At 34.7% G+C, this 25,382-nt stretch overlaps 1 protein-coding gene across 2 annotated transcripts; it reads right to left on the minus strand.

Moving 5' to 3' along the window:
* Positions 1-15,282: 15,282 nt before the first annotated feature.
* On the minus strand, positions 15,283-21,648 carry LOC125652463 (DBH-like monooxygenase protein 2 homolog). Of its 2 annotated transcripts, XM_048881682.2 has the most exons (9): positions 21,553-21,648; positions 21,084-21,273; positions 20,496-20,628; positions 20,109-20,210; positions 19,681-19,860; positions 19,280-19,437; positions 18,724-18,955; positions 16,699-16,795; positions 15,283-16,527 (listed from the first exon to the last, which is right to left on the minus strand). In XM_048881682.2, the coding sequence occupies exons 1-9, from the start codon at positions 21,558-21,560 to the stop codon at positions 15,930-15,932; spliced, it is 1,698 nt and encodes a 565-aa protein (XP_048737639.2). In that variant the 5' UTR covers positions 21,561-21,648; the 3' UTR covers positions 15,283-15,929. The 2 variants fall into 2 exon arrangements, with proteins under 2 accessions (XP_048737639.2, XP_048737640.2); XM_048881683.2 differs by lacking the exons at positions 21,084-21,273; positions 21,553-21,648 and adding an exon at positions 20,730-20,881.
* Between the last annotated feature and the right edge of the window lie 3,734 nt (positions 21,649-25,382).

Consider the following 25,382-nt stretch of genomic DNA (forward strand, 5'->3'; position numbering starts at 1 on the left):
CAAACAAATTTGGTTTCCGCAGGATAACTCGAATTTTTTTTTAATTTGAATCAAATGAAACTTGGATATATTGTTGGATACCAGCAAAGCAAGGCCCCTATTGATTTTGGAGGAAAAAAGGTCAAAGGTCAAGGTCACAGTGACCGAAAATAGATTGAAAACTTCAGACAAATGTGGTTTCTGGACAGTAACTCGAAAAGTTTAAAACTGAAATTAGTTCTTCACAATTATAAATATGCCACATCATTCCTGACTTTACAATGTATCCCATGCAACTCGGCTCATGCACCCCTGGGTGCATACATTGATTTTTCATTTATATTGTAACATTTTTCATTTGTATTGTATTTAAGGATGTTACAAATTATCTCATTGGTGTAAACTGGTTCAGTTATCGTTATTGCCCTTAACAACATTTTTTTCGTAATAACTACATAAGTAATTGATTATCTATGGAAAATATAAACTTTGCCAGTATCAATAGTTTACCTTTTTCATCTAGTGAATGAAATTTATCTATACGATCTATTTCTATCATGCGCAAAGTTTGGTTTAATAAAGATTTTTGTAAAAACCTTTGACATCACACAAGGATCGCTCTACCTTAAGTAATGAGCCGATGCAATGTAAAGAAAAAGTTGTTTAAATATTATAGAGTTACACAACTGATGCATAATGTACATACGAACGACAAGCGGAAATGCATGATAATAAAGAGTGTCCACACATTCCTTAAATATGCCGATTTTCTGCATTTATACGTTTCTTCTTTGGTTGTATCCACGCGATCGATGCACATATCTTCAAATTCACTTGTATTTACATTTCGTAATTTTTTTTCTGTGATCCCCATTTGAAGTTTTAGTATAATGATTATCCCCATAAAATCATCTTGTAAATAAGCCCGTTTTATGAGGTCAGTATAGGTCTGACTATTGAACGTTACATGGAATGCCGTGATTAGTTCAAATCTTAAATAATGTATACCTTCATTTTCGTGTCAAATGTATCAAATATAAGGAATCAGTGTCAAGTTTGTTGTTTATGTGAGTGATAAACTACATTGGAAAAGGTAATAATTTATGCATAACGACGAATATTTCATATTGTAAGAGGTCTCTTGCTAATAAACAAAATAGTTTTTGCATGTCAAGATTAACTTCTTAGAATATGCAAACATTATTAATGCCATTAAGACATTAATTAAAAGGTCAAGAGATAATAAAAACTTAGAAAAAATAGCAACTCCAATTATTAGATCAAACATATACATGTACTATGTGCTGAAATGTAAAACAAATTCCATAATGAAATGTTAACAAATATCCCTCTGTAACAATGGGCAGAACAAGATGGAGTGAACATTTAAAGATAGATAATAGGGAGTGGAAAAAAAAAATACAAAAACTAGCATTCACAATTACAAAAAACTGTAGACACCAATGGTTACAATACAGAATTATTTAAAACAAAATTCTAGCTATAAATTAATTTCTTTTCGAAATTAAGATGGTAAACTCTAAGATGTGTACCTTTTGTCACAAAAGGATGAAAACAATAGAATATATATTATGGGGATGTAACCTCGTGCAATCATTTCTTGATGATTTTGAACGTTACGTAGAAGAACAAATTTTCGATGAGAACTCAGTAACAAAATCTTTAATTTGGGGTATTTGTATGAACAGAATCCCCACCTTCATTTTTAAATACCACATGTACTTTTCATTATTTGAAATATTTCACTTAAAATACTAATATTTAGGATATAGGGCTCACGGTGGGTGTGACCGGTCGACTTGGGTGGGGGGGGGGCTTACTCCTTCTAGGCACCTGATCCCACCTCTGGTGTGTCCAGGGGTCCGTGTTTGCCCAACTCTCTGTATTGTATTGCTTATAAGAGTTATGAGATTGATCACTGTTCGTTATCTTCACCTTTCATATATATAGTTACTGTATCATGATATTGTACAGAATGTGATCAGAAAAATAGATATATATGTATCAAAAAATGAAAATTGAGTAATTTCATGAGACTTCATGATTCCTCTCTCAAAATTAGGTTAAAATTTTGTTGAATTTTGCAAATGATTTTTCCCCATTTGGTGAAGAGGTACATGTAGCTGTCAATGCATGCACCTGTATCTTTTGTATTACACCTTTGATAGATTTATCTTTTATCAAGTGTAATGATACAAATTTAGATTTTTCGTAATTAATTGAAAAGGAGAAACTAATCCACTTCCTCAGAATATACAGATGTAGCTGCATATCTGTAGCTCTCTGGGGAAAATACTGGGGCAGACCAGAGATCTACAGTTCCACCCCTCCTTAAACTTTCGATTTACGACGCCGAAAAATCGACGCAAGGTTGAGGCCGTAAATTGTTGTATTATGTGAGTCACGTGATTTGCTCTTCATCAGCTGACAAGTGATGGAGATTACCCATAATGCTCTTGTAAAAAATGTCTAGAGGAGTCACGAACGCTGTATATTTCCAATCTAGACAAGTATTGTTTCGTTGTCTTCAAATGTTCAGAATCTGTAAATTTTTCAGACGTGACTTCCTAATTAACTAATAAGGTACACATGTTGGGGATATGCTTGATAGATTCATGGAAAATCTACATTGTTATCTTCTTTCTTTATTTTTTCACAGTTCGTTTAAAATGGGATATTTATAGTGAAACACTATGAAACAAACTCGTTTGAGAATATGGAACACTTCTCCACACCCTACAGATAGTGACGTCTCGATATGAGAGGGAAATTCCCCAAGGGGCATAAAACAAATCAAATTTACCTTACACCACCAGGTAACACAAAGGACAACAACTATTGTATTTTAATTTTTATCACCTTCTATTCGCTTATGAAGCAAATTCAGAAGTTATTATTCATTTTCCGTTGGAATACACTAAATTACGATATTTCCGTCCAAAGAACTCTGGTGATATAGTCAGATATACCCAAGTTTTCAATATCTGAACAAAATGCACACACAACATCTTAAAACTGGAATAGTCAGGGGAGAAAAGTACGTTACCTTAAAGTTTTTTAAAGTCGTTTTATTTCCGCTAGAACTTGTTCATGTAATTTACAAATTTTTTAATTACCTTGAGGTATCTTTTAATTTTGTTTAATTACAAGAGTAAACAACCCAAACAAACTAAGCTTACAAGTAGTGACCGGTAGATACATTTCTATCGCTTAGTTTCAAAAGTCTGTAAAATGCGCGAAAAATATCACTGCCTGCTTTAAGGAAATGAGATTTATATGTACATTAATATTGTCATTGATATGAAGAACATAATGCATTGATAAGCAGAATAGAGTAGTTGCATTTATAAACTTGACAGTTTTCAGATTCTTGACCGATTTCTCTCTAAATATTAGTTGCCCACATAATTCCATTTTCAAAAATCCTTTCTATTTTTGCTCATTTTAACATGTGTTACAATATCTAATAAGCCACGATAATATTTAAAGAGATATTAGTAAAATCTCATTCACACTATCAATATTGTTCATGTTTCCGCTGCTATTGAATTTCTTATTAACAGATCAAAATATCGGTCGGTATGTCAACTTCATTTTTTTTAACCTGAATTTTATGTAAACATGGTTCCATTAAATAACAATTTAATCATGCAAACTCATATCTTCTATTCTGAAAAATGTCGAACATAGTTGTATATGTGCTTTTATTAGGTAAGTACAGTGTATATACATGTAATATTGTTTATCAGTTGACAAGAAAACGATTCCTAATGCATATTTGTCTTCAGAACTTGAATTCAATGTAAGAACGGTAATCTCTGTGAAGCAATTGTACGTCAGCTCAATTTCTCATAGAAAAAATGTCAATATGCAAACACCATTTGAGAATATTATTGAAAAGTGTTTTGCTCAAGATTTTTTAAAGTAGTCTTAGGATATTTGTTTTGCACGTAAAATCGTATAACTTAGGTTGCATATGAATTATCAAAGAAAAAAGGCTTAATGTGCATTAGCTTTGATATTTAATCATTTTAACAAAGACTCCCTACTTTGCCATGGGTGTTGAACATTGTGACCTTGTCTTTGACCTCATCAATAGTAAATGTGAATATTATGGCACAGGGAATTTTTTGTACATAGCCATTTGTAAACAGGAAACGTTTTCATCTTGTTCAGCCACTTTTCCGCTTATTAATGTCAGCGTTGAATGCTACACGGGTATTACGTTGGTAATGCTACTTTTTCTGGTAGAATAAATTAGCTGTTGGTTGCTTCTGTAATATTTTTTAACAAAGAACAAAAATGTTGCATACATCCTCAATGTACGGACATTGCATATCGGCATTAATTAAAATGACATTTGGTACTTGTACGATGACTTGTTGAAAGTATATAAAATGCTGTCAGTTTATTTCTCTCGCTGTTCTCAGTTTGACAAGAGTACCGCAGATGGTACAACATACGCCCGTTAGACCTGTAAGCACATTATGCATTTTGAATTGATATCATACACATTCCAAATAGAAAAGCCTTAAAGTAGGTCATGTTGCACCAATAAGTTGAAATATTTACTGAATATGTACCTCTCTGTGATTGAATGATTGCTTGATTACGATTTTACACCGCTTTCGGCAATATTTCAGCCATTTTACAGTACATAAGGGAGGTTGTGATAAAATGCAGGGCAATAATTGTATTCATAACGGAAACAAATCTGGAAAAGTTTGACCTACTTTTAACGCCGAATTAGGCCATGGTGCACCAATCCAGCTGAAATGCAAACTGAACTTACAATCCTCCAACAGGAAGCTGGTGGCTAAATTTCAGGGCAATATCTGTATCCATAACAAACAATGTCTTTCTATTACTACGACCTTGACCTTTGGTTTTGTTTGAATTATTAGGCATCCTTAAGAAACAATAGGCATCTTCCTTTCATCATGGTGGTCAAATGTACCGGACAGACAGACGGGCTTCGTCATTCAATAGTATGTTCCGTCTTTGAAGAGAGTATGAAAAAAAGTAACTCAAAGTGAGTAAACACTCGGTTACTCACTGAATTTGGTCGAGGTTATAAGAGGTGGCATAGATTTAATCAAACTAGAAAAAGGCATAAAACTGCTTGTATTTATTTTCAAATTAATCATAACTAGTTTTAATTGTAAAGGGGACCGTTACATATGTTCCCCAAACCTCCCCCAATTAAAAAGTGGTGTCATTGTAAACCTAGAGCAAAAAATCATTTTATTTTAGCCTTTAATTGGTACGTTCAATATGATAATTTCAGCACCAAAAATGAAAGGAAGCAATCCACGTGTATACACGCGCATATGATTCCGCACTTTTGTTGATGTTATTCAATAGGTATTTGTATCACATACCCATAGTATCAATTTCATAATGTTTGCATCAAATATAAGAAAGTTATAGTGATTTTAAAATCGTCCAATCAGAAATCAGCACACGTGCATGAACGTGCTAAGCAGTGATTCTAACCACAGCAATATGTAAGGAATACCAAGACACATCTAAAACCTCAACATCAAAAGAATTTGATGAAAAACAAAAACGTTATCGTCCTTCAAAAATGAACTTTCGAAAGACGATACATGCTCATGCGTGTGTACGTTGTTATTTTATATTACACCAATACATAGGTACACATATTATCTACCTATGCTGTGAATATCATTTCATTCATAAGAGAGGCACAGACGTTTTAGTATTAACCAATCAAAAAGAAGCGCACGTGCATGCGCATGCAGATTGCTAAATTTGACCAAGCGAATCAATTAAGGGTCTCAATATCCACCTATGATATAAATATCAAACAATCTTAATGAACAGCAAAAAAGTTAAACTGATTACAAAGTTAGTGTGCAAAATATGTGATGCACGTGCCTGCACGCTTGTGTAGACAAAATGACTATCATTTTGCACATCTACAAATGATATACTATCATCCTATTATCATCATGTTTTGACAATATTGCTCGTGTTTTAAGGGCAATGATGAATAACTTTATTCTAATGAAAGGTGAGTATAATGAACAGTTATCAATCTCATAACTCCGATAAGGAATACAAAAGAACGATTTGGGCAAACACGGACCACTAGACATACCAGAGATGAGATCAGGAGTCTAAGATCCGTGAGCCCCGTGTCTTGATCAGGTAAAGGAAGTAATCTGTAGTCAAAATCAGTGTACCAAGAACGGTCTAACAATCGGTAAGAAACACATCAGATAGCATTTGGCCCAAAGATATGTTGTATTGGCAAACTAGATCATTATAACGACCATAGAATATGTGAAACGCTGACTTAAACGAGACTGTTGAAACCCCTGTAACATCAACTTGTTTCTCAGTTGTCTGCCTCGATTTATAAACTGCATGATCATACGCAGAACAAGCTCTTGCGTATCGAATCAGTTGAGAGATAAACACACCATAATCAGGTGATAATGGAATATTACTACGTAAATATGGGAAGTTGACAATGGAGAAGCTAAATAACGTGCTTGTATCACAGATGTACATGTAGCATAATGTATAGCTGGTTTTTTGGAGGGACACAAATTTGGCGGATTTAAGTCTACAAGGTATACCATTAATTTGAGTAGATAAAATTTGGGTGAACTCATATTGTATTAATTTATTTGATGTATATGTATACTTATGTACTTAATTTTAACGATTATCATTTTTTGCAAATCTTTGGGAAACTCTCAGCCAAATTCATATTCCCGTCAAAAATCGACCATACGGTACCTATATAGCTCGCATATTTTAACGAAACAATTAATGTTTGTGCCCCAATAGGTTGCAAACATATGTTCCCTAGAAATTATACAATTGCCTTCTAAGTATACATGTTTTACTCAAGTTTCTACAAAGTTGTGTCTTCCCCGTTATTGTTTATTAGTGAAGATTTCTCTTGGGGATAACGAATTTGTAGATAAATCATATTCCATATTTGTTTGGAAAACTATTGAAAATAGTACGGAGTTCTGCGATTGCAAACTAGATATGTTTAAGGGGTGTGATTGAACAGGTGAGAAGATATTAATAATGCATGTAGTATTTTATTGTAGTTTTACATGGGATGATGTTTCGGTATTCATCAGAGAATCTATATTGTCACTTTTCACCAATTATGAAACTATGAACTTTTTATTTATTATATATATGTAGATCGACACATTATACTCAGATGACTGTTAAGACCCACACACCTCTTGTTTTCATTGATGGTGGACAAATTCGCGAATTTATGAAGAAAACAACATCATAGTTACTGATAACAATAGTCCTATTTACATTAATCATAATCGAATTTACATTTTTGTTTGAAAGGTTCAGCTATCTCGGAGGAATACCCCACTATCGTTTTCCCTTTATCAAATCCTCCCAGGGAGAGCACCATATTCACGAAACTCGTTGTGAAGACGACCAATACAACGCTCAATAAATGTACTATTTTCAACAAAAGTCCTCTTATTGTGACAGGAAATGGCACATTCGATATGGATCTTTCAAATCAATCCGGAATCGTAGCAATATCGGTCCAGAACCCAGCAGAAGTTGCCATAGCAGTTCAAGAACTAAAGCGCAGTTATTATTATACCATTGCACCGTCTGTGAACTTAGGTAACGAATACATGCTGGTCTCTTCCAGTGCAATCAGCGACAAATACGTTTGTCGGATTTCAACAGCTTCCCCACAGCAAGTGGTCGTGGTCGTAAACATAAGAATACCTGTAAGTTTGCAACAGCAATTTAACTTCAGTGGAAGTGGTCACTGTTACGGAAAGTCGTTGTGTAGTTTGCAAAGTAGACAGTTTATCCAAATAGAAAGCGGAGTTCCGTTATATCAAACAGCAGTGGATTCTCAGAATAATACGCTTGTGGTTTTTTGTAAAGATTCTTCGATGTTTCAGGTCCTTCCGAAAACAAACTGTGGAAAATATTTTCAGAGTTCGTGTCCAGTGTTTAATATCACCCATGTTAACAACTGTTCCTTAAAGGTCAATGTTGTGTTGTCAAAGAGACAATCTGTCAAAGTTAACGACAAACAATATATTATCGACCGTCACTTCCTGGAAATACCTCTGGAAAAAGAAATGAAATGGACGCTTCAGGCGGAGCATGATGTGTGCGTCCTCTTTGTCGATACTTATTACGATGGTTCTGGAAACGCTGCTGTAAGAACGAGAATGCTCTCTTCGATACCAGTTCTACCAACACTGACAACGCCTGATGCAAGGTCCTCTTCTGGTATAACATCCCCTACAGTGACGACGTCCATCTCGAGCAGCCACCCAACAACTCTTGAAGCATTTGGTGTTTCCACGCAACAAAGCAAAGGTCCTCTTACAGCAAATACGACAAGTAGGACATGGGTCAGCAATAAAGCCGCTCGCGTTACTTTATCAAGGACACTGGTCAGCAGTACAGCCGCTCACGCTACTTTATCAAGGACACTGGTCAGCAGTACAGCCGCTCACTCTACTTTATCAAGGACACTGGTCAGCAGTACAGCCGCTCACTCTACTTTACCAAGGACACTGGTCAGCAGTACAGCCGCTCACGCTACTTTATCAAGGACACTGGTCAGCAGTACAGCCGTTCACTCTACTTTATCAAGGACACTGGTCAGCAGTACAGCTGCTCACGCTACTTTACCAAGGACACTGGTCAGCAGTACTGCCGCTCGCGCTACTTCATCAAACATTTGGACACAGTTCACCGAAACACCGGACAAATTACGAACCACTTATTCTATTTTTGGCCATCACAATAGGACCAATACCACGTCAAAAGATATCTGTATCTGCATTTGCAAGAATTTAAGTCAAGCTGTAAATAATTCTGTATATGTATCTTCATACCATAAAATTCATGAACTTATCACAGAACTGAAAGTTAACAAATCTCAGTTATCTTCAAGGGTTAGAAGTAAATCATGTGCCAGTGACGATAGACCGTCAGCGCAATCTCTCGGATATGTAGGAGGTGTAGCCATCGCTTTAGTTCTGACAGCAATTGCTTCTTTGGATCTGATTAATCTTTGTCAAAAATGTAAACTGAAAAGAAAACTTCGAATGAAAGAAAGGAAAACTATGTGTCAAGATCGATGGGTGTCGAAGAGGGTGAGTAAAAGCTAGCCCGGCTTATAGGTCACGTAGAGGTGTTTCTTCTATATACACTGTACTTTATTTTCTGTTTAGTTAGAATTATATTGAATATCCATTTGGTGATCTCGTTCACAATATTAAGCTTGTACTGGAGACTACAACAATAAATCTTTCTAATTATATAGTGAAAAATCCCATGGGGATCAGGGTTAGAATAGGTCCTCAGAGCCTCTTGCTTGTCGTAAGAGGCGACGAAATGCCCGGGCGGTCCTTCGAATGTGACCGCAAAAACCAAGGTCCCGTGTCACAGCAGCTGTGGCACGATAAAGATCCCTTCCTGTTCAAAGGCTGTAAGCGCCGAGCATGGGCTTAAATTTTGCAGCCCTTCACCGGCAATGGTGACGTTTCCATATGAGTGAATGCAACTTGAAGGTCACGTGTTGGGTTATCGATCCCAAACAGCCGCGTCAAAACTAAGACGTTTACATAGAAAGTTATTGTTTCTTCACCAAGAGCACAGCATCACATGCGATAATCGCGAGTCTTATGAATACGTGGGATACTTTTAAAAGGAATCTCAATCCAGTTGCGTCTACGCTGTCTAATCTCCCTTGGATATATACCCCATGTCGAAATCCCACACGCACGTGTCTTAGGTCCAAAGTATTGCATTGCCTTTCATTAATTGCTGATATATTATTTCTTTCGTGATCGTTACTTGTCGGTCACAGTTCCACACTCATAATAATTACATTTCATACATCGCATATATGACAATGTTGCTTGACAATATTGGACACATTCGCGATGCCAACCTAAACATTGTCAAAACACATTTTCACTATGTTGGTTGGTTGTATATTGTTTAACGTTCCGTTCGAGAATTGCAAAGCAAACGCTTTAACTACTGGTATATGCTATCGCAACCAGTAAAAGAGGAGAGTAAAACCGTACAGAGCACTGACGGCAACCAAAGAGGAAATACATGAAACGGACAACTAGCAACTCTTAATATCTCAATAGTAGATCATTTACACTTATTTGACAAAATCGTTGTTCCTATCCTTCTATATGGATGTGAAATTGGGGTTTTTGGAAACAATGAAATTATTGAAAAGATAGATACACTTAAAGTTTTGTAAATTATTATTACATGTCAAGTCATCCACTCCAAATTATATGATTTATGGTGAGCTAGGTCGGCCACCATTACATTTACATTTAAAAACAAGAATTGTTAGTTTTTGGTGTCGGATGATGCATGGGGAAAATGAAAAATATTTTTATATGTTCGATTTTCTTGTACATAAATTTCACAAGGGATGTAAATAAAAATGGTTTTTGAATTTAAAGAAAATATTAGATGACTGTGGAATGTCTGATATATTGTATAATGTTGACAAAATGAATACTAACTGGATTATCTGTCATGTTAAACAAAGGTTGAAGTATCAGTTTATTCAAGACTGGGTATCTAGATGTAACGAATCTTCTAATGGCATAACTTACAGACTTTTTACAAATCTTGCTTTTAAATGTCAAGGATATATATTGTCAAATATTTCAATATATAAACAACGTATATTAACCAGGTTTTAATTAATTGATTGATTGATTGAATGTTGTTTAACGTCCCTCTCGAGAATGTTTGAATTCACTCATATGGAGACGTCACCACTGCCGGTGAAGGACCAGGTTTAGAACCATAAATTATAAATTACCCATAGAAACGGGAAGGTTGCAAGATATAGATCGAAAAAAAAAGTTATATTTGCAGTTCTGATATTGGAGATGAGATGCATTATATTCTTATTTGTCCTGCTTTAAATGATATAAGGCGACATTATATACCAGAAATATTTCATACTAGACCTTATGTTATAAAATTTCATAATCTATTTACAACCAAAAATGAAAAATTACTTTTAAAATTGTGTAAATACATACATTTAATTACTGTGAGAGTAAGTCCTCCAGGTTAAATGTATGTATTAGTATATCATTGTATTTATTCATTATGAAGGTTGTGATATATATTTATATGCGTTACATGTACATGCGTGGATATTGTTTTTGAATGATTGTTTGACATGTTCTCTATGCTGTGTTAGCAGCGAATGAGAAAAAATAAAACTTGAACAACAAGAAATATTGGGAACAATTGTACACACATTTAAGCGCAATACCTCAACATGCATCATGCTATTATATTGTTAGGCTGTTGTTGACACACTGATTTTGACTACGGACTAGTCCGTTTACCTGATCGAGACATAGGGAGCAGGGCGGAGGTGACCGTTCGACAGGGGATGCTTACTCCTCCTAGGCACCTGATCCCACCTCTGGTATATCTAGGGGTCCGTGTTTGCCCAACTCTCTATTTTGTATTTCTTATAGGAGTTATGAGATTGATCACTGTTCGTTATCTTCACCTTTCATTAGACAAAAATGGGTTCAACCATCATATGATCATTGTAGCACCTGATAACACTGAAACAGGAAGAAAGGGAATATTCAGTGGTTTTCTATGTTGTAGTCTTTTATTCAAGTGACTTGAGATGTAACCGGGAGGTCGTGAGTTCGAGCCCCGGTCGTGCCATGACTGCGTCAAACCGAAGATATAAACATAGGTAGGGATTGCTTCTTCGCTAAACGCTCGGTATTTAAGTGAACATTACGAGACTTTCCGGTGTGACCGTAAAAACGCGACAGGCGTTGACATGTTAAGGAACGGACCCTGAGTGCTAAACATAGGTCTTAATTTGCTGCACTTCATTTACAACTTCAGTATCAGGTCCTAGTGCAGGAGAAGAATAAGGAGATGGAGAAGGCCAAAACTATGCAATTGATTAAGGGTATTGATAGCTTGCTAGCGTTACCACTGTAACATGCATGTACATATACTTATGAAGTTTCAATATCAAAGCATCAGGTTTCATTTACCCCAGTCTGTAAATCGCTGTTGGAGTATTAGTATTTGGTCTTTGTTGGTATTCCCGTCATTGAATGGGACCAGGAAAAATTCATATTGCACATTCTTACACAATGTACAAGGCTCTCTCAGTCTCAACATATTTTTAAAAATAATGTAGAGAAATACATTATCAGCTGCCGTACCACTATTTAAGCATGCTTTTTTCTTCTCGTATATAAATTTCATGCACATGATGCATTTGTCTTTTAATCGCAATCTGGAATATTAAATTTTGTGATTATTTATCACGGACATTCAATTAAGTGATATAGATTGAATCTTGTTGCATAACCTTGTGTTCATGTTTTTGAGACTCTGTTGTAAGCGATCATTCTTGTATATAATTGTATGTATCAAATGGAAGGCCCCGGGGAAGAATAGTGCGTGCACTAATCAGGTCACCTTGAAATAAAGTATTATTATTATTGTTATCTTATTGCGTTTGTTTTGTACTACCTCTCTGGTTTGTAGTCAAGACCTCTGCTTGTTTTGTTAGACCTATAAAGAAACGTGTGTTACATTCCCCATGTTTGTCAACCATGTTAAGGATATAATTGCTGACTTTAAACGAGACTGTAGAAACCCCTGCACCATCAACTACATCGTAAAATCAATTGAAAACCTACTTTCGTTTTCGATAAATTACCCTGAAATAGCGTAAATGATAGTAGTTTGACGGATATAAGCCAGTTTTATTTTTTTATTTTTAATGTCAACTTTTAAGAAATACGAAGTAAATCCGTGGTTTTTCGATTCCTGATTTTGATCTTAGAGAAGAAATAAGTTTCGATAATTTTTTGATAAATAGAATGTGCCTGTTCGTTCCTTCAATCCATGATTTTAGCCTTGAATCAGCTGTTCTGTGAAGTTTGCGCCTTATAAATTTAAAAGTGAAAACATTTTTACCAAAATGAGGTTGTACACTACCTGAAAATGTCATAGAAATCGAACCACTGTTTACAATATTATGTAGCAGATTTCTGTTTGTCATATAGTGCATTATGCTTTTGATTATCGTGTTTCGTGAGAAGAAACGACGTGTATTCATAATTTTGCCCTTAAATTATCGCACTGGACAAAAACTACCATTGTAAACACATTTGCAATACTTAGTTTCAAATTTTGAAATTATGAACGACCGTTCATTTTGTCTTTGGTCAACAATTAGACATGACGGCTTACAATTTCATTCATGAAATCATTATCTAACTTTCAATAAGAGAGAAATCATTTATGTTTCAGAAGGAACATTTTATTTGGAGCTCCAAATGATTTCCTAATAACCAAATTTTATTTACTGTATATAATAAATATAACTTAACTGATGCACACAATTTAAAAAAAAAACAAAAAACAAAAAACGTTGTTCTTGAATTCATTTGAATTAAGATATCGTTCATTCAATTCATGTTCGCGACAATTCAAAATCGCATTAAAAAGTCTTTCCTCCATGTACTGTTATTTAATTGCCTTGCGCTTGCGCGGGGTTCATCTAGTAGGTAATAAAATACATTTTGTTTAGACTATTTCTTTCTTTACGTAATCATGATATACATGTAGTATAAATATAAAAGTACATCACGAAGTTTGACGAGTAATGGTTTTGATAAAGTAAAAGTGATAAGAAATTTACTTCAATATTTCATAACTTGCACGGCGGGTTTGCATATACCCAGTGTTTCCAATCACTCTCGTATGTGTTTTCCGGGTAAGAAACCTGACTTAAGGAGGTATGCTACACCAGAGAAATTTGATGTAGATGAAAAGTGGAGGATATGTACAACAATATTTTGAAGTTGAAAATTTTTAAGTTTACATTATTTTGTCAAACAATACAGTTTTAGTAGTAGGTAATATGAAAAAAAAAAATTAAAACCCCTGCTGGACTTGAACGTGCGACCTACAGTTCAGCAGTCGGTATTCAAACCTACTGAGCTACTCGGCTAGGAATTTAAATATAACAGGAAAGGTCAAATATTGCTGATATCGATTTTTTTTTCATCCCTGTTTTTAAAGGAAGTCAGCCATTATGACGATGTAGAGTACTACCTTAAAGAAATGCAGGCAGACTCCTGGATCTTTTGGTGGGCTTGCATAAGCTCTCTTTTGTCGAATCATTTATATTCATAGTCCACCTTTTGTCCAGACAAGTAACACGATTTAAAATCTTTATTGTTGTGGGAGTTACATGTAAGGGGGCTCTGTCTATCTCTAGAAATCCACTGTTTTCTCAAATTCCCTCTTACTTCCTCGTCTGCAACTCACATAAAAGCTGTCATCTTTACAAATTACGCTCTGACATAGATACGTCTCACTTCCAAAGAGTCGTACATACGACGCAAAAGGTCTTTGCGAAACATATAATATTAAAGCAGTATAATTCCAAATACGTGGACTAGGATTGCACTATATTTAAGATCGGAACATTTCCAATGGGAATATCAAAAAGTCTCATATTCTAACAAAGTAAACGGGGTTTTCCTTCCTTCAAAACATGAAAGCATCCTATGAAATGCATTTTAATAGTTGATATTGGATTATTGTTGAGCCCAATGATTTCCCATTCTTGTGAGTCATATTTCCCTCGAAGGAAGGTGCTCAGGTGAGCATTGTGGTCCATGGACCTGATGTTTAATTGATATCATTTTCATCTGACTTGTAGTATGTCTTAAAACATGCATTGTACATTGTAGATAATGACGATATTTGCTTTGTAAGATTTTGCATTTGAAATCTTTTATTCTATATGATATACCATTGCTATTTATTCTATACTCTCAGTACATTTTCTCGAATATTTTCGAACAATTCTAATTTTGTAATGAAATCTATTTCGAAGGACGGGGAAAATATTGTATGAGCTGGACAAATTTGATTTTCGATTCAGACATAACCTTTGTAAGAATATGTCTGAATATGTTTATCTTTGTATGCATCTAATGATCTTGATCAATCAGATCGATTCTAGGCTTGTGAATGGATTTCATTACTAAGTACATGTATCATAACAACAGCGGAAATGCGAATGCTGAAATATATAATTATTGTGTTAAATTAAATGGCATTATTGCTACATGTACATAGGGGTTACAGGATCGTTTTGATTAATTGAATATTGTTTAACGTCCCTCTCGAGAATATTTCACTCATATAGAAACGTTATGAAGGTCGTTTTGAATTAATTGGGTAATGTTTATTAGGCAACAGTATATAAATATATAAAAATACAAATACATTTAAGAAATATAAAAATCTATATTAACTGTTACTTAAAGTAATTCCACCCTCCTGTGATGTCATCAGATTTTGCAAAATCAATGATTTATTTAGATTTATGCATGATAGGAACATAAATTTTGTTGGAGTCTTTTCCTATAGTTATTGTAAAAAATCTTGTTAAAAAAAAATATTTCAAAAGTCTAAGTTATAGATGAATAATCAATGATACGTTTCAAAATATTGAATCCAAGGGCAATAACTCTGTTTCTATTGATTTCTTTATGAAGTCTATTATGCAATGATTTCCTTTATTTTTTACATACATTTTGTATATTTTTGTGAAGATACAGTTTCATGAAATTGTTATGAATACTACTATATCGTCATAACCAGTTTTTATGAGATTTTGATAACGCTGTTTAATGAAAATTGCAATTTTCTGACGGTGATATATGATTCTGATTATGTACGTCTCACATCTTAAAAAGTGTGATGACCTATGTATTTTATTTGATAATTTGTTAGTTTTAACTCTAATGAATGGAAATAAATACACAATTTAAACTTGTATCAGATAAAACTGCGAGTATGGAGTTACCTTAATTACTAAAAATCAAATAGTTTAAAAACAGAGTCATACAAAGAACAAGATAGATTGATGGCCTCGATAGAGGATCTCCGTCTGAAGAGTAATTGTTTTCGTACTGTTCAAACTGTCTGTCACAGGAAGATGTCGCCAAGTAAAACTGCGTCATTTCCGTCCTATTAACTCTCTGATCTTGACTGTACAAAGCGTGATTTTTTATCCAATGGCCAATGTCGTCCTTCATGCACGCATGTCCCTTTATCGTCTTCAACACGGTCAGACACTCGGACAGGCAACCTCGTAATGGTTGGCAATTATCTATGACTTGGAATTTTAGATTTCTTATTTCATCTGATGATGACAAAAGAAAATCCCAGTGTCGACATCCACCGTATACCTCAGATGAAAATAACGACATCTGATTCAGATTTTTGAAGGGAACACAGAATGGACTTTGCATGTTTTGTTTTGGATAATATGTCAGGAATCCTAGACACATTTCATCATTAGTTCCATCGCCATAGAAAACTGTTTTGGATTTCCCGGTGGACTTGAAAGTACAAGTTGTTCTGAGAGTGTCGCCAGCTTTGAATTGTATTGGGATAGTATAACTGCAATCAGATCAAGGAATATTGTCGTTAAAATGTAGTGCTGCTATATTTTGTACTTTGCTAACAGAACTATAAAAAGTGAAAGCCTATGTTTGGTTATATATTATATTATGGGGATATTCACCAGAGATGATAATACAGCACCCAGAGAAATAGAGAACCCTTACTTACTCATTCAATTTAGGCGAGTCATAGTTGTAATCGTCTTCATTTGTTAAGTATCTTATCTTCTTTCCTCCTCGAAACTGCTCTATCTTCATCTTTCTACCTGGTAGAAAAATAGCAATGATTCATGAAAAGGTGACGATAACGAACAGTGATCAATGTTATAACTCCTATAAATAATACAACATTAAGAATAGATCAAACACGGAGCCCTGGACACACCAGAGGTGGGATCAGACAACCACGGACCCCTGCACATACCAAAAGTGGGATCAGCTGCTTAAGAGGAATAAGCACCCCCTGTCGACCGGTCACACCCACCGTGAACTCTATATCTTGATCAGGTAAACGGAGTAATCCATAGTCAAAATCAATGTGTAAAGAACGGCCTCAATTGGTATGAAAAATGCCCTGGTTGTATTGGTAAATTAGATTGTTATAACGACCATAAAATCTGCAAAATCCTGACTTTAAACGAGACTGTTGAAACCCCTGTAACATCAACTTATTTGTCAGTAGCCTGTCTCGATTTAAAAACTGATCATACGCAGAACAAGCTCTGGCGTATCGAAGCAATTGAGAGACAAGCACCATATGCAGGTGATAATGAATATTGGTACATAAATATGGGAGGTTGACGATGGAGAATCTGAAGTCATTCCGTTTGTCATAAAGTTGAGTTGTTAGTTTGACGTTAGCATCCATGTTCAATAAAATATCTAAGTATGAAGCAGACGTGGGAGACTCTGTGGTGCCTTTGAGTTCGAGATCACTGGATATATCGAGTCAACATACAGAATGTCTGAATGAAATTATTATTCTTAATACAAAGGTGAAGATAACGAACAGTGATCAATCTCATAACTCTTATACGCAATACAAAATAGAGAGTTGAGCAAACACGGACCCCTGGACACACCAGAGTTGGGTACCTAGGAGGAGTAAGCATCCCCTGTCGACCAGTCACACCCGCAGTAAGCCCTATTTCTTGATTAGGCAAACGGGGTTATCTGTAGTCAAAATCAGTGTGCCAAGAACGGTCTAACAATCGGTATGAAACACGTCAAACCACATTTGATTCAATGATAGGTTATTTTGGCAAACTAGATCGTTATAATGTGTCATAGCATTTGCGAAATGCTGATTTTAAATAGATAAAAAGTCGTCTATATATCTAAATGTCGACTTGAAGGCAACAGCAAGATATTTTTTCTTCTCATAAAGAAGTTTTTCAATGAGGTCCTCCCCGTAAGAATATAAAAACAGATCAGCTAATGAAGGAGCACAGTCCGTGCCCATCGGAATTCCAACAAACTGTGGAAGACCTGGTCACCAACGACAAAGATATTGTCAATGAGGAACTCCAGTATCTTTTTAATATCAATTTCAGAGTACTTGTGCGTAGAATCAGAGTGGAGTTTAATGATGTGATTTTTTGAATGACTGGTCGTAAGATATGAATATTTCCTTTTCTCATTTTTATGAAAGAAGCAACTTTTTACGATGTCAAAAAGTATATTCTTTAGTATATCGTAGAAATCGTGTTGCAAAATCATAGTTTGATGTTGTTGATTTGAGAAAAGTTTTGTGATTTCAAATTTACTAATTTCAGAATCCACATTTGATTTACAACACTTCTGGTATATGCCATGGCACAGTACGTTTGAAGTTTGTCCGTCACAGCAGTTAATATTTTCATAAGGTGCAAAGATAGGAACTTAGTAGAACATGTACTGGATCCCACGATGTATCTATGCTTGTAAGGGTTCTGAGAAGTTTAAGAATCCAGTATATACATGTAGGTACAGTAACTCATATTTATCCGTCCCATTGACTGGGATATATAAATATGTATAGAATGCTCTTAATTGCCGTGAGCGAGATTATGTTAGAAGAATATGTTATTTGAGAGGATGATTTTGTCATATTATGACATCACTGTAAGTCAATGACATCAGAAAACAAGTAAACACAGATTAAACGAGTATGACAAGGGACTTTTAAAGATATTGATGTATCCTAGAAACTTACCAAGATAATGCATATGATTGATGGCTCTGGTGAGATGAACGGTCCCGTTTACGGCTAAATTATCACACTGTCCAGTGACAATCACTTCCTCTCTACGCGGAGGAATCGCAAAGTAGTTCTGTCCTATGATTAAAACCCCAGCATCAGCAATGCGTTTGTTTGGAGTATAGTGTATCATCAACCCAGAACCATCAAAGTAATCTGGTCTCCTCTGAGGGTTGTTCCAATGAAACTGTAACATTTCAGTAAATCATATAAGTAAGCAACACATTGGCATGTATTGAAACGGTCAGTTTCTTTCTGAAAGAAATTAATGATTTCAAAGTTTAAGAATTTTATTACTGTATACATGTCTGAATATATTAACTTGTTAGTCTAAATCAATTTCAAATGTTCAATTCACAGTTTTTATGGCTCAATCTAAATAGATATAAATATTATGATTATTACCACATGTCTTTTCACTACACGATTCTGGTTTTAATTGAAAATGGCGAAAGTTAAACTGCAGTGAAAATAAGGCTGTAGAGAGTGTAAATGTCCTCCTATCCCATACCTGCAGGATACCATATTTATAGCCGTGTCGGCCCAGTCTGAATCCTATGTTATCGTGAAAGCATTCTCCAGATGCTCCAACTGTCCAACCACCTATAGTGTCAAAACAGTTTCCAGAACCCATTCCACACGATTCGGGATTGCTCGTTGACATCAATGCTATACATAATAAAAGAAATATTGAATGGCTTATGTTGCATGCTGATAGCATTCACAAAGTCACAGACAAATAACACAAATTTAGATATATTAAAAGGCATGATAATCTCTTCGACTACAAAGGATTTAGATATCTAATATCTATATACGTTTAATAATATATATCTTTTTTATCATATATTTCTTATCGATTGATGTCCTACAAAAATAACAAATCTGTCTGTTATGTATAGCCAGTCTTACGTTTTTGTGTGCATCCAAAAAGAAGGATGTGATGCATGACGTGTACGTTGTCAATGATTGGCTCTGTTGCGATCATGTGATAGTCACCATCTTGAGGAAATTCGAATGTCATGCAGTAATAGCTAGTTTCTTCCGCAGGTACAGCTGTCTCGGGAAATTTTAGTGTCATGTTCCTCACATCTGCAATTTACAATTCGTTTATTGTTATCATTTTTTTCTTTCTTGGGTTGTTTTAAAAACACTTTGCTTGTAATAAATTACATTTTCAACCTTAACTAATACAAAATAATTTCGATGGATTTAAATCTTTCCATGAATGTATCATTCGTCGATTTATAATTTGATATTGGCGCAGTTGGTCAAGAAAGCGAGATAGATTTGTTCCTTGTAAACACGAATCCTAGAGTCACTGATTTCACATTACATACCTGGATCTTTCTTTAAGGCTTCACACTGAAAGGACTCTGACGAACAATCTACCCATGTGTTCTTTCCCAAGCAAATTGTGCTGTTCATGGGCTCGCATACACCTATATAGATAAAGAAAAGACACTTTTCATTCACACTCAGTACGTAAATGATCATAGCGTGTTTGACGCGAGGTACCTTAAAAAAGTCAACAAACTGATTCTTAGTATCAAAATATCTATAAGAAATTATATTGATAAATCCGCTCTTTAAAAACAATGAATGGCGAACATTTTCTTGGAAAATATGGGAAATAATGAAAATATTTATTCCGATTTGAAATTGGAAATATTCCGTTATCATCCGATATGGACTTTTTTTTAGCATTACTACATTTACTAAGTTACCGGGATGTGTTATTCCTGTAACAAAATCCGGGATTGTCCCTTCCTTCCATAAACAGTTGGGGTCACCCAGTTCCTGCCCATTGGTTCTACCATCGCCATCCGAATCCATTCTGCAGAGGGACTCGTTCCACACCTACACAGAAAGTACCAGATGTACATGCAAAGAATATATTTCTTCATTCTTCAAAATATGGAGAGATGATTCATAGACAGCACAATAACACCTGGATGTACTTTTCTGATATATTTTTTTCAGGGGTAAAATGCGCGAAGTCGAAAGACACAAAACTGTCGTTTTAGATACTACTTTAAACTTCTAATAATAAATGAGTCTTGAATAGCTCAGTGTATCTGCTAGATAAAGCGTCTATTTTGGGTAACGTTCGTAGATGAAACCTATCGATCCCTTCGACTTTACAGGAAGGGGACTCTTACAGAGGACACTCACATGTAATAACAAATCATTCCCCACATCCTAAAGTAGTACACGTAATCTATTTTATATAAAATATATAATTCTATGACGATCAATTCATGCGGAAATGAATTCAGATAGTCACATGCTTGTCACTTGTTTTAATGTCTCACCTTTCCTTGATTGTAGAAATCCTCCCCAAATGAATTCCTCGCCCCTCCTCCGCCCTTGGCTTTGTGCCCTACGCCCTGCCACATGTAGTTTGGCTTACAGGGATGGGGAACGTTTTCTCCATTCGGAAGTTTTTCAGCAAAGAATGAAAACGCATTTGCCGACGTTACAAGTGTTAAGATCAGCAATGCCCTGTGTAAACAATATTGATTTACATTCTGTGTTGTACATCATACACGATGTGATTATTTAAAATTTAATTTACATGTATTTATGTTGATGTTAAAAGTTATTAAAACAAGTATCTGTTACAAGCCTATCACAGAAACAATCTAGAAAACGGTGGGGAAATTACTTGTAAACCCCATCTTTGTATAGCTTTATTTGTTGGCACAAATTGTGAGATATTGACTCCAATAACCGTCTTACTTTATATTTAGAGTTTATATCATTAACTCTTATTTCTCTTACCTCTTCATCTTTAGTCTCCAGTGACAGTTTAAGTAATGGTTATCGGGAAAAATGTTAGCTTACTTTATATTTATGTATTCTAGCATTCTGTTGCAATTTTCATTATTTCTTAAGTCATATCTAATAATATGAATGACATGATTCTCACGTGCGTTCGTACTTTGTATATTCATATCGCTTTACGACCGAGTTAGCATTCTAATACTGAAATTCCAAATATTGGCATAAAGGTGATAGGATAGGTTATGGTGTATGACCTGAAAATACGGATTTTACAAAACATGACGAAATGTTTTCTGTGCATTTTACTATTTACAACAACCTTGGCATATTTTCTTTATAAAGCGTGTTACACATCATTGACGATGGATGTCTCGTGTACTTTAATCAACCCGGTATTATATGCTGCAATAGGTGAATCAGTCCTCAGCCTCGGTGAGCATTAAAATCAAGCGTTTTGATTTCGACAGTATACTAATTCAGGAGCATTGAATGCTGTAAAGAACCACTTAATCTGTGTGGTACCTTCAAAAAATTAGAAAGGGCCTGAGCCTAATTATAGCATTTTTATAGTTTACCTGCACCAGCGTGTTTATATGTGTATAGAGAACATTGACAGAATAAAAAAATACCCAACCAATCAATCAATGAAGTGATCCCTTAGATTTAATGTGACCCCCCCCCCTTCCCAAATCATAACATTACTCAAATGTTTTGATTGAATGTTTAATGTACAATGCAAACTGAAGATAACACTTGAGAATGCTTTTCTTTCATACACATGTACCATTATCCACACAAATTACTCAAGAGAAAATCACCGAATACAAACTGGCCTTCTTGACTCTTAGTGTTTTTTTAATTAGGTCACGACCAGTGAATCATTGAAAATATATACGGACGTTACGTAAAAATAATCAAAGTATTGAAAGTACTGAAACGAGCCGATGAACGACACAAAATGTCACAAAGATGCTCATGTTATTTATACAGTATATGCTGCTCCACAACTCTTCAAAACCGATCACATTTTATTTAGTTAATCACCGCAAATGGCTGAAATATCGCCCAAAAATGATGATAATAAATGTGGCCCTAAAATTTAAAAGTAATTGCAATCTCAGCACAGCGTCACTTTGAACAAGCAATGCCATTACGTAACAGATAACGCAACTAAAATAACCTGGATCAATTGACATGAAAACTATACAACATCAAATGACCCCGATATATATCATATCTTTTTGTTGTTGATATTGTTGTTGTTAAACGTTTTGATTTACTAAATGGAATAATAGAACGGAAAGACAAATATCTTCGATAAATGACCATAACTTTATCAACATTTGTGTATTTTCCTAACAGAAGAGCGGGATCAGCGTTTCTTCCCAGAATATGTCAACATTAAACAAACACACGTGTAGTTATTAGCTATTGGATGAATACCTACATTGCATATATAATGTAACCTATTTTCATTTTTGTATCGATTAACTCATTAAACAATGCTGATAAAATGAGAGTTTTTTCCTTATAGATAGATTACAAATGTATAAAATGTTGACAAACGATTAATAATGTAGATCCTGCTCCCACCCACCCCTGCCCACTCTCTTTGTTTATTTCTGAAAATGCGAATGAATACAACAGCAATGCTGAACCTTTCCTACAGTTCATGTTTGTTATTATAGTATCATTATATTTTTTTTAAATAGTTAAGTGCAAATTTATAACATGTTGGCAAACGACCAATAATGTTGATCATGTTTAGGAACCAAAACACTGATTTTCAATTCCTTTAGAGGTATGAACTATGTTTCATATCGAAGGGATAAAAATTATGATTAAATTTTCATAAATTCTCATTACACTCGCTTATTCCAGAGTGTAGACATGTGGATCCTACAACATTCCCAATACTGCAATTACATCTCTAATATTATAAAACAAAGTGATTTTGCAAATGGTAGTGATTAAAGGAGGCACCTTTGATGCTGTACGCTGACATCCGAGGTTGACTTACGTCACATCGAAAAAGAAAAAACAACCAAACGAGCTGAGTCCGATAGATACAGCAAACTTATGAGTGTAGTTGATGTATCGAAATTTAGAATTTTTACCGACAAATATAAATGAACTCAATTATTTGAAAATATTATTTTGAATATTCACCGTTTGTCAGGCTGTCACATTGTGTGTGGGTTTTTTCCCCGTTGAAACATATCTTCTTACCAACATTGATGTTCGCATCATTAAACAGTTGCAATATTTTTTGCAATCAATATGGGTGAAATCTAATGAACAATGTCAAGATCTCCAATTCTTTTTAATAAATTATTTCCAGAAATAAATTGCCAAATATTTACATTCTAGTCTTAGAATATAAGCCATATGTACATGGATGAAATCGCTATTTTATCGGGAGGTCCATCGGCAGTTATCGTCATTCATGTTAAGGGACCGACTAAATGCTGCATTTAGATTGCTCCATGGCATAATAATCCAGATATTTTCTTATGTTTATCTCGTATTTATTTCTATTAATTAGCACAAATTCATTTAGTTTGAAATATTGCGATGGCATTAGAAGTAATCTTGAGATCGATTCAATCCCTATATTACGGAATCATTATGTGTTTGAAATTTTTACCTTGTAAAACTCTAAAAACGGTAGGAAATCAAACTCGCCACCGACTTCATGACTTTGAAATGTTACAGATATCGACTCTCGGCAATCGATTAAACAACGCCAAAACTGAACGTATACATTAAGTGATTAAACAACGCCAAAACTGAACGTATACATTAAGTGATTAAACAGCGCCAAAACTGAACGTATACATTAAGTGATTAAACAACGCCAAAACTGAACGTATACATTAAGTGACCAATAACGCTATTTGTGGACATATTCTTCTTAATATACAGGGTAAGTTAATATTTGAGTGTTTTAAGGGTGCGACTGTGTATGTCATAATAGGCTTTTTATAATGGGGGTATGACCCATAGAAATTAATGGTATGCTGCTGTATGGTAAATTAATGGTCACGTAAAAACATGCTTCTAAATTTCAATTCTTCTGTTCCTAACAAATCCAGATTAGTTCATGTTGTTTCTTGCCATGCATTTATAATTCCTTAATCTAGAAACCATCCTTAACCATTTATGTGTTAATTCATTATATGTACATTTATTTGAAAAGACCTGCCACGCTTCACGCCAGTATACTATACAAAGTGTCACGGTTCATAGCCTCATGTCTTTTCAAAAATGAAATTCATGATTATATGTACATTCTACTTATTATTCCTGTTAGAATATAGACGTACTATATTTAAAAAGATTCATGCGCGCATTGTTCACCACTGCAGTGCATTCATAAGGAAATTGCTTTCATTCATATAGAAAGTAAAGGCGAATACATTGGAGAGATAGAGACACGTCTCAATGTGAGTGTGAAATATTTTCATAGGGAACGTACAAAAAAAACCCAAGGAAAACAAATGTTACGAAAAGAATTAATTAACAGAGTAAAATTGATTGTAAAATCAAATTATCAGCCGGTTTACTTTTCAAAGACGACAAGAATCTGAAGAATGAAACTTAGAAGCTTTTCCCTTAATCCAATCGACGAGCTATGTTTGCTGTTCTGTGCTGAGAAATACGTGACCATGCGAAAAGCAAGTGGTCCTGTGGGAAATTTTATTTTATTTCTAATGGCCGGTAAATACAAGTGTGACAGATTGCATTGTATCATTGACTTCTACTACGCCTGACCAAAACTTGTTCAAAGCTTTCCAATTCAAATGAACAAAAACATACCTCTCGGA

Source organism: Ostrea edulis, chromosome 5, assembly GCF_947568905.1.
Source record: "Ostrea edulis chromosome 5, xbOstEdul1.1, whole genome shotgun sequence".
In the NCBI taxonomy this organism is placed as follows: domain Eukaryota; kingdom Metazoa; phylum Mollusca; class Bivalvia; order Ostreida; family Ostreidae; genus Ostrea; species Ostrea edulis.

Excerpts from the sequence above, each read along its gene's own strand:
- LOC125652463 (XM_048881682.2), bottom strand. Across the intron at positions 19,861-20,108 it reads AGCCTTAAAGAAAGATCCAG|ATGTGAGGAACATGACACTA; the intron begins GTATGTAATGTG and ends TGTAAATTGCAG. Across the intron at positions 16,528-16,698 it reads GACTCGCCTAAATTGAATGA|TTATACTATCCCAATACAAT; the intron begins GTAAGTAAGGGT and ends ATCTGATTGCAG.